Source organism: Balaenoptera acutorostrata, chromosome 16 (genome assembly GCF_949987535.1).
Source record: "Balaenoptera acutorostrata chromosome 16, mBalAcu1.1, whole genome shotgun sequence".
NCBI classification, from domain to species: Eukaryota; Metazoa; Chordata; class Mammalia; order Artiodactyla; family Balaenopteridae; genus Balaenoptera; species Balaenoptera acutorostrata.
The window spans coordinates 11,755,318-11,771,335 of NC_080079.1; the positions used below are offsets into that span (position 1 = coordinate 11,755,318).

Consider the following 16,018-nt stretch of genomic DNA (forward strand, 5'->3'; position numbering starts at 1 on the left):
AAAATATACAAACAGCTCATACAACTCAATAACAAAAGAACAAACAACCCAATCAAAAAATGGGCAAAAGACCTAAGTAGACATTTCTCCAAAGAAGACAAAGACGGCCAACAGATACATGAAAAGATGCTCATCATCGCTAATTATTAGAGAAATGCAAATCAAAACTACAATGAGGTACCACCTCACACTGGTCAGAATGGCCATCATTAAAAAGTCTACAAATAACAAATGTTGGAGAGGGTGTGGAAGAAAGGGAACCCTCCTATGCTGTTGGTGGGAATGTAAATTGGTGCAGCCACTATGGAAGACAGTATGGAGGTTCCCTAAAAAACTAAAAATAGAGTTGCCCCATGATCCAGCAATCCCACTCCTGGGCATACGTTTGGAGAAAACTATAATTCGAAAAGATACATGCACCCCAATGTTCACAGCAGCACTATTTACAATAACCAAGACGTGGAAACAACCTAAATGTCCATCAACAGATGAATGGATAAAGAAGATGTGATATATATATATATATACATATATGATCATATATATATTAAAAAAAAAATCAATACAATGGAATATTACTCAGCCGTAAAAAAGAATGAAATAATGCCATCTGCAGCAACATGGACAGACCTAGAGATTATCATACTAAGTGAAGTAAGTCAGAAAGAGAAAGACAAATACCATATGATATCACTTATATGTGGAATCTAAAATATGACACAAGGGAATTCCCTGGCGGTCCCATGGTTAGGACTCAGCGCTTTCACTGCCAGGGCCCAGGTTCAATCCCTGGTCAGAGAACTAAGATCCTGCAAGTTGCGTGGCGTGGCCGAAAAAAAAAAAAGAACTTATTTATGAAACAGAAAAAGACTCACAGACATAGAAAACAAACTTATGGTTACCAAGGGGAAAGAGGGGAGGGGAGGGGAGGGATAAATTAGGAGTTTGGGATTAGCAGATACAAACTACTATATATAAAATAGATAATCAACAAGGTCCTACTGTATAGCACAGAGAACTATATTCAATATCCTGTAATAAACCACAATGGAAAAGAATATGAAAAAGAATAAATATATACATGTATAACCGAATCACTTTGCTGTACACCAGAAAGTAACACAACATTGTAAATCAACTATACTTCAATTAAAAAAAATACTTTCTTGGGACTTCCCTGGCAGTCCAGTGGTTAAGACTCCATGCTTCCACTGCAGGGGGCACAGGTTTGATCCCTGGTGGGGGAACTAAGGTACCACATGCCGCACGGCATAGCCAAAACAAACAAACAAACAAACAAACAAACAACAACAAAATACTTTCTTGCTAAAAAATGTTAACCATCATCTGAGCCTTCAGGGAGTTGTAGTAGTAACAAATATCACTTATCACAGATCACCATAACAAATATAAAGTTTGAAATATTGCAAGAATTACCTAAATGTGACACAGAGACATGAAGTGAGCAAATGCTGCTGGAAAAACGGCACCAATATATTTGTTTGACGCCAGGTTGCCATAAACCTTCAATTTGTAAAAAACGCAATATCTGCAAAGGACAATAAAATGAAGTATGCTTATATTTTTGTTTCACTTATACGGAAATATACCCACTTTGGGCAGACCCAAAATTAAGGTAAAGGAATCAAAGCCATTACAGAATCTACGTTTATCCTCAAAGAAGAAAATGTCATAGAATGCCACATTAAATTTGACAAGTTTAAGGAGTTTACAGAAACATACCTGAGTGAAGCTGAATTTTGCCAATAACACCTTCTACCAACCCCAGACAAATGGGATTCCAGGCAAGAAGTAGATCAGTAGCTAAAATAAAATAAGAAGCAATCATGAAAAAATATTCATCAGAAAACATATTAAAACAATATCTTTATAGAAAACAAACTAGTGGTTACCAGTGGGGAGAGGGAAGGGAGGAGGGGCAATATAAGGGTGAGGGAGTGGGAGGTACAAACTGTTGGGTGTAAGATAGACTCAAGGATGTATTTTACAACACGGTGAATATAGCCAATATTTTCTAATAACTGTAAATGGAAAGTAACTTTTTAAATTGTATAAAAATTTAAAAATTTTAAAAAAGAAATGTCACAGGAATGTCACAAGACAATTAAAAAAAAAACAGTATCTTTAGCAGTATATTAAAAAATGATCAGCATCCCAAAAGAGCAGTTTTCAACACCCAGAACTGAATACATTACTATCGAGCACTTTGTGGACAAGTATTAATTCCGACCTGAATAAGTCTTCTAATATGAGGACAGTTATGGGGAGATAACTGAAATTCTAAAACTCTACTCAGATGGGAGGCAGTACTCTGGCGCCCTGCAGTGGAGGAAGGAGGCTGGTACACTACAAGAGGGCAAACAAGAGGAGTTATCCAAGGTGCGATCGCCATGGCCAGTCCCAGATCCAAAGACAAGGCCTGAGAAACCACCGCAGAGATGTCCACTTACTGAATCACACTCTGGAAAATACCCTTTCCCAAAGAAGCTAACACCAAGCAAAGAAACCCAGGAAGTCAGTGCTCTTTTATGTGACTTCTATGGAAAAAACAATAGGACTTGCTTCCATTTATATTGAGTGCCTAATACGTGCCAGGCATCCAATCAGGGTTCCTCATCTGAACCACAGAACAAGACAATGATTTGGATGACTGTTTTCTCAATTCTCCCAAGGATGGTACATAATTTGTACCATTCTAGACACACAGAAGAGAAGCTAATTCATTACATACAAAGGATGCCTGAGGACATGAGGGCATAATTCTGTTGTGGAACCCAGGCCACAAAAGGCTGTTATATCCATGGAAATAAAGGTAACATTAGTGGTGGTTCAATAGCAGGAAAAAATTAGCAAGAATGAAAACAGCATTTCTCTTAGCAGAAAATTAAAATTACATTTTAATTATTACCATTTAAATTCTATTTTAATGAAATGTATAATCAATCTGTAACACATGTGGGTAATTACAGAAGACTTAATAGTTTAGTCTTCAAATTCATTTGAGTTTTGACTAGTGTATCTTGAACATCTTTGTTGTTAATGATACATTCAATGGGAGGCAAAAAAAGTTAACTTCTGTTTTTATTTCAAGAATTAAAGTAAAGTAGGGAATTAATTTTTTTAAAGGCTGTTATACACATTACCATTTCTAACCCTAACAATTCTATGAGTTAGGTATTAGGAACCCCAATTCACAGATGAGGAAATGGAGCCTTAGAAAAGTAAAGTGGCCATGTCATACAATGGATCAAGGGCAGAGGTGCAATTCAAAGCCAGGTCTGCATGACTCATGGCCTGTGCTCTTAACCATCCAACTACAGTGCCTCCCTCAGAATTTATATATGGAACTAATCAGTAAGACAATATTTACAGTTTAAATAACATGCATTCTTATTATAAATACTGTATAAAATTGGAAAAAATATTCTATCACTTCCATCCCGCCACCCAGAGATAACATTATTTTGCTACATTTCACATATGTCTGTGCGCATATCCAACTGCAATATTGCAAACACAGCACTATATGTTTTCTTATACCATTTCGTATTTTCTCACATCTTTAAGATATTCTCCAAAATTATAACTTCATGGCTGTCTAATTTTCCACTTAAGGAAGCACTTCCTCACTCTTAGACATTTAAGTGATTTCCAGTTTTTCCCTATTATAAACAATACTGTGATCAATGATGAACATTATGCAAATACTTTATTTCCCTCCCTAATTAATAGCTTTAGAACAGTTCCTAGGAATGAAATTAATAGGTGAAAACATTAAAAAAAATGAAGCTTTCAAATATTACCAAAGTGCTTTCTGCAAAGGTTATGCACCAAGTTAGAGTTCTGCCAGAAGCTTATGAAAATGCTTCTTATGCTTGCCATCATTTAGAATTTCTTTTTAAATTTTGCTAATTTGATGGCATCCATTGCCTAAATTATGTTTACTTTCTTTTCATTGCTGGTAAGATTAAACATTTAATTATAAAACTGACTGCTTATGTTTCTTCTTCTATGATTTTCTTATTCATATCCTCTAACAATTTTTCTTTATGTTCCTTATTGATTTACGAGTTCTTTTTATATTAAGAACATCAACTCTTTGACATGTTTGCAAATATTTTCAGTTTTAATTTTTTATACAAATCTATCATTTTTTCATTATTTTTTCGCTTATCATATTATCTAAGTTGTTCCTTACCCATTATCAATTATGTATTTATTAATTTTACCTCTTTGTTAATTTATAAAAATCTAACTCTAACTCTGGAATTCATGTTGGTGTACAAACTAAAAGTACCCTGATGTCTTTTCAAATAACCAGAATCCCTGTCAGGCAGGCCAAATCTCAACATCTGCCAACACAAGTGCCCCTGCTAAGGAAATAGCTCCAGCTACTCATAACCCCACCCTGACTTCAGATGAACAACCACAGTTTTAAGACTCTATCCCTTGGGTTTCAGATGAGCTCTAGGAATATGGAGGAGGATGAAAAAGTTAGAGCTAGAGCAGTCATGGACAGTTACATAGAGGAAGTGGAACTTCAAGCATAAGGAAATCAGAAAGAAAAATAATGTAGCAGAAAGAAAGTACAAGGTTTGTTTTGGAAACTGTCCCTTCACTGGGGAAACACTTATCAAGTACCTTCCAAGAACCAGGCACTGTTATCAGGCTAAGATATAAAAATAAAGGAGCAAACAGTATAGATCAGACGACCAATGAGTATCGTTAGTATGGTGGAGATCTTTACTGATAAGACTGGAAAAAGTAAACTGAGGCCAATAAGGAGAGACTTGAATAAAAGACTAATGAGCTTTACTTCCTGGAGGCCTTGGCAGGCAGATAATGACAAAAGTAAAACAAGACTGCAGCCAGGGATTAGGTGACAGCACTGAAAGGAGGTGGAGACTGCGAGTAGGGAAAGGAGCTAGAAGGTTATTTATTACAAGAGTCTTGGCTTGAAAGGATATGGTAGCTTGGGGAGCAGGGTGGGCAGTAGGTGAACAACGTTCAGAAGGAGATTAACATGAAACAACACCCCAAAGGAAGCTACACAAAAGACAGGAAGAGGGTAAATTTTAAAATGACAGTGAAACATCTATCCTCTCTTGAGAGGGATAAGATGAGGACATAGATGAGTAAGAAGGAGGAAGGCAGAAAAAGCAGGGTATACAGCAGCAGGAGAAAAGGTGGGCGAGAACCTCTTAACTCAGTAATACCCTTTTGCACCTTTGGCATTTTGAACCATGTGACTATAGCAGCCATTCAAGAAAGTTAAAATTTCACTTAAAAAAAAAAAAAAGAAAAAACTATAAAGATGACTAAGTTTTGCAGTCTAATGACTAAAAATAATAGTCACTGGGACTTCCCTGGTGGTCCAGTGGTTGAGACTCTGCGCTCCCAATGCGGGTTCGACCCCTGGTCAGGGAACTAGATCCTGCATGCCGCAACTAAAAAAAAAAAAAGATCCCACATGCCGCAACTAAGACCCGGCGCAGTCAAATAAATAAATAAATAAGTATTATAAATAAATAAATATAAATAAAAATAATAGTCACTAATAATCTTTGAGGTCCAGAGAGAGAACTAGTTAGGCCATTAAGACTGAGTTCATGATATGGTGGTCAAGGAGAAATGTCTAGGCATAAAAACCAGGAGCTATTTAAGGAGGAAAAGAAAATGAAATCAAAAGTACAGGTGTAAAAGTTAACCTTGGAAATGAAAGATATTACTTTCTTCTAAGTCTAGAAGAAAAGATGAAAAGGCTAAATATAGAAATGGAGATGAGAAGCAGATGGATGTATCGGATGGCCTTGACTCAGTAAAAATAGGAGTCAAAGTCATCTTTGCTTTAGCAGGGGGAAGGACAAGAGGCAGAACAAGAGGAGTACCAGATGCTTGGTGTGGTGAGGGGAATCCAGAAAGTCAGTTGGTAAATGTTCTGTGTGTACTTGAAAAGCACGTATATTTTCTTAGTGTTTTCAAGAAAAAGGGTGTCAATTCAATCCGTCGGTGAGTCATTATATCAATTTTGTACAACGAGATCAGCACTAACAGCAAAGAAACAGAAAAGAGGAAAACTGTACCATGTAAGGGGAAACACTTCACAAAACTTTTGTTTCGGAAGTTATAGGTATATACATATATATGTGTCTGTTCAAGTCATGCTTTTAAAAGTATTTCTTACTTCAAACATTTGAATACACTATTAAACTCTGGGGTGAGGGCTCATTATCAACTTTATTATTTTATTCAACTGCTCTATGTACTTGCTAATTTTTTGACTGCTTAGCCTAATACTTCGACAGGGTTTTGTTTTTTTTTTTTAATCTCATGCTTTGTGTACTTTTCCTTCTTAAATTTTGCCTCATATTTTTTGAAACTATGTTGTCAGGCACATACAGATTCAGATATTATTATATCTTCCTGGTGAATTGCTCCGTTTATCAGGATATACTAACTGCCTTTATTTCAAATAATGCTCTTTGCCCTAAAGTCTAGTTTGTCTAACATTGATATTGTAAAAGAAATACATTAGGCATGAAAAAAATACATACAACATAGAACATTGTAAAGCCAGTCATACTTCTTCTCCGACTCCCCAGAGCCTGAGAAACAAAGTCCAAATTCCTTGGAAAGGCTCTCAAGGCCCAGCGCGGGCCGCTCCTGTCTACCCTCTTCCTGCCTCCCCACCCCAGCATCCTTGTCTTCCTACAATCATCCAGAAGTGTGCACAGGCTGGGCCTGGAATGCTGCTCCCCACCCACTTCAGCCTGCTGTTCATTCCAGACTCAGAACAAGGGGCACTGGTGTTCCCTGACACATTCCCCACTCCACCCACCCAGCAGAACTGATCAGGTTCTCTTTTGTGGTCCCCCTGAACCCTGCTCGTATACGCACCGTGGCATCTCATTTTGGTTTAATGCACCTAATTACTGACTTGCCTGTCTCCCTGACTGAACAGGAAGCTCATCAAGAACAGAAAATTCATTGAGACCTGATCTCATTTAGCTTTATGTCCCAAGTTCATGACATACAGCAGGCTCCAAATGCTGAACAGACAAATGAATGAACGACACGGAAAGGAGAAGCAGGTTGGAGTCAGATAATTTGCACTGAATCACGTTAGAAGGGTTCAGTATTTGAAGTAACAAAGTTAAAGTCATCTGCTCTATTTCAAATAAAGATATCATGGCTGGCAGAGGAAAAGTGTCCAATACTAACTATACAGCTTGTTAAAATCAAAACGCCATATCCCACTCTCAGTCCAGGGCTCTATCATACCTCTAACACCATAAGTTTCCCTACCATGTGTAATTACTCAGATATAATACTCTCATTTTAAATTCATATGGGGCTTTCAGCTCACCACCATCATTCCAGCCACACAAGCCAGAACCTGGGAGACAGTCAAAATGCTTTCTTCCTGGGAGTTCCCTGGTGGCCTAGTGGTTAGGATTCCGGACTTTCACTGCTGTGGTGTGGGTTCAATCCCTGGTTGGGGAACTGAGATCCCACAAGCTGCACGACGCGGCCAAAAAAAAAAAAAAAAACAGCTTTCTTCCTCACCAAGTCCTGTTGATTCTACCTCCTCATATCTGATGAATGTTTCACTTCTCTCCATCCCCACGGCCACTATCCTTGTCCAGGGCCAAGACCTCCTCCATCTGGATCATGAGAAAAGCCCTGGGCAGGCCCACATGCAGCAGACTGTTTAACACATAACAGGCACTCAAATATTTACTGAATGCAAGGAGGACTCTAAATGGTTTGGTACTGTAAGCCCTTAAGGTAAAAGGCAGGAAGCTGTAAGAATGAGGCTGAAAAACCAAACAGGGACCAACTCAGGAGGACCACAGGCAGTAAATTCAGGAGACATTTCCTCCAGAGAGGGCAGATTTGCATTTGAGATTGAACACTGGGGCTAGTATGTAGAGGATGGATGTGAGAAGGCAAGCCTAAAGCCAGAGATCCAGGTGACAGGAGTGTGCATGAGGGTGACCTGGTTCCAAATCTGCAACTGGAAGACTGGACAGAGTCCAGAGATTTGAGTGACATGGGCACAGCCTACGTTCCATATCCCGAGTGAAAAATCCCAGCTCTACTGCAGTCTTGGAACCCCTTTCAACTCCAGGTCCCTCTTTCATAAGCAGATATTCCATCTAACTTACAGGATTGTTATGAGGATTAAATGGAAGAATTATGTGAAAGTACCCAGCACAATGTCTGGCACATAAACATTCAATAACTTTTACCCCAAGTTGGGAAAGGTATATGCATTTAAAATTCCAGGTTCCTAGCACTCACTAAATCTCTCCATAGATTTTTATTTCAAGGGTCTACATACGGCTTTTTATTTAAAAAGGAAAAACCCAACTTCGATTGTTTTTTACATTAAATCTTAAGGCCATAATCCCTAAAAACCTTCTGAGAGTAATAAATGTTTTATGAAAATATCTCAATGCTTAGATATGCTCCCAAAATTCTGTTTCTTCAGAATGTGAAACAGATACAGGGCTCTGATGTAGCTCAAAATTAGGCACGCAGAAACAGTCCTAGCAACCCAACTCAGGTCCAAATAGCAAATCAAGCATAACTGCCAGCTTCCTCCCCTCCCCTAAAGTCCCCTACACTGGAGAGGGGAAATCTAGAAGCGGTAGAGTCTAAATGAAGGTTAAAATATACTTGGGAAAAAGACACAGACATCAGTAGACTTTCGTTATATACATGAAAATAAGTACTGGGGTCCTAAGTTTTGAGAAGCCAAAGAAGAACAAAAACCAGAATAGGTAGCTTTTAATCAGCAACAGAAAGACATCTGATAAAAATTCATACCATCCAGAAAATTAAAAAATTCTTAAAGTAAAAACAAAAATAAAATTCATACCATCCTATGGAACACAGTAAAAGGTGACAGAACAAAAAGACTGAGAAAAGCACAATAAATGGAAAACATGAATAAAAGGTGGAAATAACTCATTAATATATTAATAATTATAATAAACGTAAAGTTTCAACTTACCAATTAAAAGACAGACTATTAAGTCTTGACTCTTCTATCAGTTTATTTAATTCTAGGCCTATTTTGTTTACCACTGTATGCCTGCAGCCTAGCACAGTGTTTGACACACAACAGGGGCTCATTCAATAGTTATTGAACCAAATCAATAAATGAGTAGAAGCAAGCATGAAAGCGTAACTTGGAAAATTTCTCCTACCAATTGCTTATTCTCTTCGACTTTTAATAAGACTAAGATTGCTTTTAAAGAAAATCCCAAAACAAGTCTTTGCTATATGGGCACTTTTAGTAGTAAAAGCATTTCCCTTTCAATAAATATAATAAACGATGAGCATGTGATTTCTCACAATGAAAGACTTAACTAAAAATTCTGGGAAACTTTAAATTATCTTAAAATCTCTAGCAGGTGCCCACAGCTTCTCACACCAATACAGCGACAAGCCAGTGGAGGAAGGCCTGAAACAGGCTATATATAACCAGCACAAGAAGGGAGGCTGAGTGTGTCTTTTTGAGCCGCTATGACTCTATGCCTGGTACAGTTCCTGGCACACAACAGACACTTCAAAATATGTGTGTGTGTATTTTTTAATCTGTTACTCTTCATTAAGGAGATAAAAATAAATAAAAGCATTAGCAGAGTGTTTGTATAGAGGACATGTATGAACCATACTGGTCTAGGCATATGTAGCAACTATGCTTAGTAATGGACACTCTGTCACCATTATTAATGCCTACTCTGGAGGCAGAAGGCATTGGAATAGCAGGGAAAATGGCCAGTGGGCTTGTCCCTTCCTTCCACAAAGAACAGCCATGTAATTGATCTGCTCCAACAAACATTGCTTTCTAATCCTTCCTTCGAAAGGTATATTGCAATGAAAGGTATATTCCAATTTTGAAATTCCACAATTTCAAAAGAGAAACATTTGAAGTTTGCAAATAGGTTTTAAAATTTAGGATTATCAAGGTTATCTAGTAAAGAGTAGAGCTGCTTACAATTTACAAAAGCATAGTATTTTAGAAATAATGCCAAATTTTAATTAGTGAAACCATTAAAGTAACATACACCCAAAGACATAAGTAGTTTGTCATAAGCTCAATTGTTTGACCCATTAGGTCAACATTTCCACTCTTATTTCAGATCCATTTGGCAGTACATGGCTTCTATTTTCATATGCCCTCTTCCTCCTGGTACACAGAAAACAAGTGATTAAGTACTGTGTGCCTGCAGAGAGCATGAGTCACTCATTCCAAGAGCCCAGAGTGATGGCGCTCCCTCAGCCCAAGAACAAGCCTGGGTTTTGCACAGCTGCTGAAGCTTACAGGCAGTTTCACTTGTGTCAAAAAAAAAAAAAAAGGTGCTAGTGTATGCATACATAATCAGACCCAAGTTTCATTTCCTGCTAAAGACAAAAGGACATTATTGCTCTGAAAAGACAATTACCAACACCAAAGTCAAACAGATGAGGAAAAGGGTTCTACAATGAGGAACTAAAAGTTCCAATGGTTAGCTCATCCATACTTAAATTCTCAAAATTTAATTAGGCCAGAAAAAAAGGTTAAGGAATAATTTGATTCAGATGCCATCTTATAAATGCAAATTTTGATACATGTTTCTCTGAACTCTCTAATAGTAATTATTTTCCAGCATTCAGCAAGCTAAAGAGCTAATCCACTTTAGAAGTTCTAGCAGCTGCTGCTTTCCCAGTGTGAACTCCAGCTCAACGGTCCTGGATCCTGGCTGCTCATTATCACCATATGGGAGCTTTACAAATACTGATGCCTGGGCCCCACTCCTCGAGAGTCTGACTGTTGGGTTACGGTGGGACCCAGGCACAGGTATTTTGTAAATCTCCCCCAGGTGATTCTAATGTACAGCCAGGTTGAGAATTACAGGTCGAAGTGATTATAGGTTACTAGTTGGAACCTGCATTAGTAGCTATAGTTTTATCCTACCTGAGTGATTCAAAGATGACGCTTGTGCCGTGGACAGCTTGAAATTCTTTCATGTAATTAAGTACCATAAACTGAATAAAGAGCTCATAATATATAGTAAATAAGCAAAAAGTTGGTGTAAGCTAGTATAAAAAAATACGTTTAAAAAAATAACCCTAAGGGAAAAAAAGAAACAACCAAAAAACCCTAAGAATAGTTAAAAGATGAGATATACTACCTAGGAAAGGGATCCGAAGAATTTCTAGACTTTTCTATTAAAATTGGGATCTAATTACAGTGCAGCAAGAGGGCCACAAAGTTTTGATCATGAAGGATATTAGAAATTGTTTTTTGGGCAGAAGACCTCAATAGACATATCTCCAAAGAAGACATACAGATGGCCAACAGGCACATGAAAAGATGCTCAACATCACTAATTATCAGAGAAATGCAAATCAAAACTACAATGAGGTAACACCTCACACTGGTCAGAATGGCCATCATTAAAAAGTCTACAAATAACAAATGTTGGAGAGGGTGTGGAAAAAAGGGAACCCTCCTACACTGTTGATGGGAATGTAGATTGGTGCAGCCATTATGGAAAACAGTATGGAGGTTCCTCAGAAAACTAAAAATAGAGTTGCCATATGAGCTAGCAATCCACTCCTGGGCATATACCCAGGCAAAACTATAATTCAAAAGGATACATACACCACTATGTTCATAGCAGCACTATTTACAATAGCCAAGACATGGAAACAACCTGAATGTCCATTGACAGATGAATGTATAAAGAAGATGTGGTATACATATATGTAACAGAATATTACTCAGCCATAAAAAAGAATGAAATAATGCCATTTGCAGCAATATGAATGGACTTAGAGATTATCATACTAAGCGAAGTCAGAAAGAGAAAGACAAATACCATATGATATCACATATATGAAATCTAAATACAACACAAATGAACCTATCTATGAAACAGAAACAGACAGACATAGAGAACAGACTTGTGGTTGCCAAGGGAGAGCGGGTGGGGGAGAAGGAAGGACTGGGAGTGTGTGATTAGCAGATGCAAACTAATATACATAAGATGAATAAACAACAAGGTCCTACTGTATAGCACAGGGAACTATATTCAACATCCTGTGATAGGACTTCCCTGGTGACGCAGCGGTTAAGAATCTGCCTGCCAATGCCGGGATATTGAACACAGGTTCAATCCCTGGTCGGGGAAGATCCCACATGCCGCGGAGCAACTAAGCCCGTGTGCCACAACTACTGAGCCTCCGCTCCAGAGCCCGTGAGCCACAACTACTGAGGCCGTGTGCCTAGAGCCCGTGCTCGCAACAAGAGAAGCCACCGCAATGAGAAGCCCGTGCACAGCAATAGAGTAGCCCCCGCTCACCACAACTATAGAAGGGCCACACGCAGCGACAAAGACCCAACGCAGGGACTTTCCTGGTGGCACAGTGGTTAAGAATCTGCCTGCCAACGCAGGGGACACGGGTTTGATCCCTGGTCCGGGAAGATCCCACATGCCAAGGAGCAACTGAGCCCTTGCGCCACAACTGCCTGGCCTGCACTCTAGAGCCCGCGAGCCACAAGTAGGGAAGCCACGCGCCTAGAACCTGTGCTCCGCAACAAGAGGAGCCACCGCAATGAGTGGCCCGCACACCTCAATGAAGGGTAGCCCCCACTCAACACAACTAGAGAAAGCCCGCACAGCAACGAAGACCCAACGCAGCCATAAATAAATAAATTAATTTTTTAAAAAAAGACCCAACGCAGCCAAAATAAATAAATAAATAAATCTTTAGGAAAAGACAAAAAAAAGAAATAGGATTCTGAGAGCTAAATAAGAGCACAGGTGAGCTAACAGTTGGTATTTTCCTTAACTCATTTTAGAGCCGGTAACTGAGATGCATAAAATTAGCACTTCGAACATAAAATAGATGCAACCTTTGTCTCTGTTGGCGTTTAAATAATTTCCTAGCTTTTCCTGAAAACTCTGTTCAAAACTTACTCTTCCATCTAGGATCGTCTGTATAGTCATTCTGATACCATAGGTCCTTACCAACAAAAAGCTCTACCTTCAAACACACCATCAGGTCTAGGATCTGCCATTTTAATTGCCCTCAAATGAAGAACTGCTTCTAGATCAAACGAGGGCCACAGCAGAGTGTCCTGTGGGGTGGGAGGTACAGGGGAGAACCTGTACTATTTCAGTCTGGCCAGTTAGGCACTGTTCATTCTCATAAACTTTTTTCTTTTTCTTTCTTTTTTTTTTTTTTTTGAGTACTTAATTAGAACCAAGGCACTGTGCATACAAAGTTATCTCCGGCAAGGCAAGGCAAAAAAAAAAAAATATCCATTAAAGTCCACTAGTCACACAGCCAGTTTCTTCCAGGACTTTCCCCTCTTAAATAAGACAGAAACAATCACAGACAATTTACAGCTGGAAGGAACTTCAGAGACTCAAATAAAAGAACACCTTTCTTCCCATTTCTTTATTAGGAAGAAAAATAGATTTCCACTATCTTAGGAAAAAACAGAGACTTCGAACTTCAAGACCCAGCTCAAATCTCCCACAGAACTCAGCTCTATCACAGTATCTGTCACTCTAGAATCCTGTGTATGCCTTTCCCTTGTTGGACCACTACCTGAGCTATAGGGTAGAGACAGTATTTTATCCGTCTTTTTACCTTGGCACAATGCCTAGAAGACAGATCTTCAATAAATGTTTGTTGAAATAATAAATAAATGACTTCACAGAATTTCAGACTTAATAATTTGGAAGGAGAAAGGAATAGAATACTAAATTAGTTGTCGGGGCGGAGGGCTGCTTCTTTGAGAAAAGGGAGTATTTGAAAGGTGCAAAGGGGGATAAATGCAATAGCTACTAGAGGTGAATCCTGGAAGTCAAGAAGAACAACTGCCCAGAGGGAGACTAGCAAACTAGAAACTCTGCCAAACTCTTTGGTCTACCCACCACAACTGTTCCCTGGGGGAGGGGAGGGTTATTACGCTGGAAATAGGGAGAAGAATGTTTATATCTGGCATAAAAGCAATGTATAATGACACCATGAAGCATCATTAATATTATACACGCAAACTACTAAAATTAAGAGCACTGTGGCATGTTTAAAATGTCCCAACATTTCAGTTACACGTTAGGACTATTTCAAATTATATATGTTGACCACTGCAGAAACTGGAATTTGAAGTTTAGTATAAGTAAAAAGAGATTTCAAAGAATAAGATTCACAAATTTTCATAAAGAAAAATTAATGTACTTTAAATGTATTTTTAAATATCCCACTGTGAAGTTAAAGAAATTCAAGGTTAAATGTGAAAGAATCTGCAATTAAAATGAGGTAACTTAAAAAGAAAAAACAACAAGGAACACTGACCTAAAATCAACCTGTACTTCCCTCAACCAGCCTTACCAAAAAGTTGGCAGGAGTGGATGCTTTTTCGTAAATGAGAGCAGTTCCTTTAAGGGTCTCACAGCAACCAGAAAATGAGTCATCCTAACAGAGCATGGGATTTAATTAAGATACTACCAGTATGTGTTCTGATAGTACTATAATGCTAAATGTGCAGTGCTCACCCTCACTTTTTAAATACTACTTAAATATTACTTAATGTATTATCAACAGCTACTGATAATAAAGTAATGTATTATTTCTCTATTTTGGTAAACATATTCTAATTCAAATATTCTTCTCAGCTCATTTATGGTTGTCTGACACATATGATTATGACTTAGCCCAGCTAATGAGTAATTTGTTACAGGTTCTATGAAATTGCTGTTACTTCTCAGGTTTGTGTTTGCAAGACTAGATTTTAAAAGTTTATATTTTAAAACATATTTGAAGAGGAATAGAACAGTTTACAAAAAGGTTTACAGAGAGATAGTAATGCAGCTTATAAAGATCTAACACATTTAAATCCCCATAAAACCACATCAAGGTCAGACTATGGCTCTGAGAATGCACTGAATCAATACTATAGCCAAATTAGTTTGATTTTCGATAGTCTAGTATCTATCTTCAAATACATCAGCTAATTTTGTCATAAATCATAAGAACCAAAATCAGCCAACAATCTTTTTTTTTGGCATACGGTCAGTTAGAGAAAAATAAAAATGTCTTTGGGTCTCATTCATTTTCATTAAAAAAAGAAAAGATTTATTGAATCCCACAGAATTAAAAGTTAGATTCCCCTGTTTCCTGAATAAAACGACAATGAGAAATTAGCACATTTTTTAAAGTTGGTAAGAGATGCAGCGTTTTAGTCTTCTGTTCTTATGTTCTCCATTTAATCCTCCCAACAACCTCTTTGCTGCTCAAGGTACACAGGGTCAACCAGAGACTAGAATTATTTCAATTCATTCAATACAATTTTTACAGAAGACCTGCAGTGGGCCAGGTGCTAGGGATATAGTAATGAATCTACATCTCCTTCTCCCTGCTTGGGCTGCGTTAGGCTGGGCAGGTGGGATACGGGGAAGTCGTGCTGCTGGACATCCTGGAGCAGCACCAAAGTAGCCACGTTCCCAGAAGACCAAGCTGTCAGGGCACCTTGGTTTCTGGCACCTGCATGCTCTATCCTAAAGGCCTGGATACTGCTCTCCTCTGAAGCCAGCCTTTGGCAAGTCCTGGCCTCTGCTGGCATGGCCAGGACACAAGCATCTAGGAATCAGTGATGCTACAAAGGTCCCTCCCCTCTTCAGAAGTGGTTGCCCTGAAGACTGTTTCTCCTCCCTTCCCTCTCTGCTTTACGTGCTCTGAAAGGATGTCTGTGAAACTGGATCTGGAACTCTTGCAAAGTTAGACTGAGAAGGCTTCAGGTTGCTCAACACTGGCTGAAATAGTTCCCATCCAGTACCTATCAGTGTTTCTGCTCCAAGATCTTCCCTCTATCTATTCCCTCCACAACCTGCAAATGTTGTAAAAACTTAAGAAGAGAAACCTTACAAACTGACCGTAACTGGAAAAACTAGTCAACCTATTATATAACGATATTCCCTGTAACTATATA

At 38.4% G+C, this 16,018-nt stretch overlaps 1 protein-coding gene across 5 annotated transcripts in view; it reads right to left on the reverse strand.

The window, feature by feature from the left end:
• INPP5F (inositol polyphosphate-5-phosphatase F) overlaps window positions 1-16,018 on the reverse strand; it is a 93,560-nt gene that overhangs the window by 71,752 nt on the left and 5,790 nt on the right. For 3 of the 5 annotated variants that reach the window (XR_009005577.1, XM_057530344.1, XM_057530343.1), the window contains exon 2: window positions 1,744-1,824. Coding sequence is in view for 2 of the 5 variants with exons in the window: in XM_057530344.1 (XP_057386327.1) it covers window positions 1,744-1,824 (81 nt within the window). In the remaining 3 variants the exon portion in view is untranslated. Of the gene's footprint in view, window positions 1-1,437; window positions 1,550-1,743; window positions 1,825-16,018 lie in introns of those variants that run through there. The other 2 variants (XM_007173187.3, XM_007173189.3) reach the window with 2 other exon arrangements.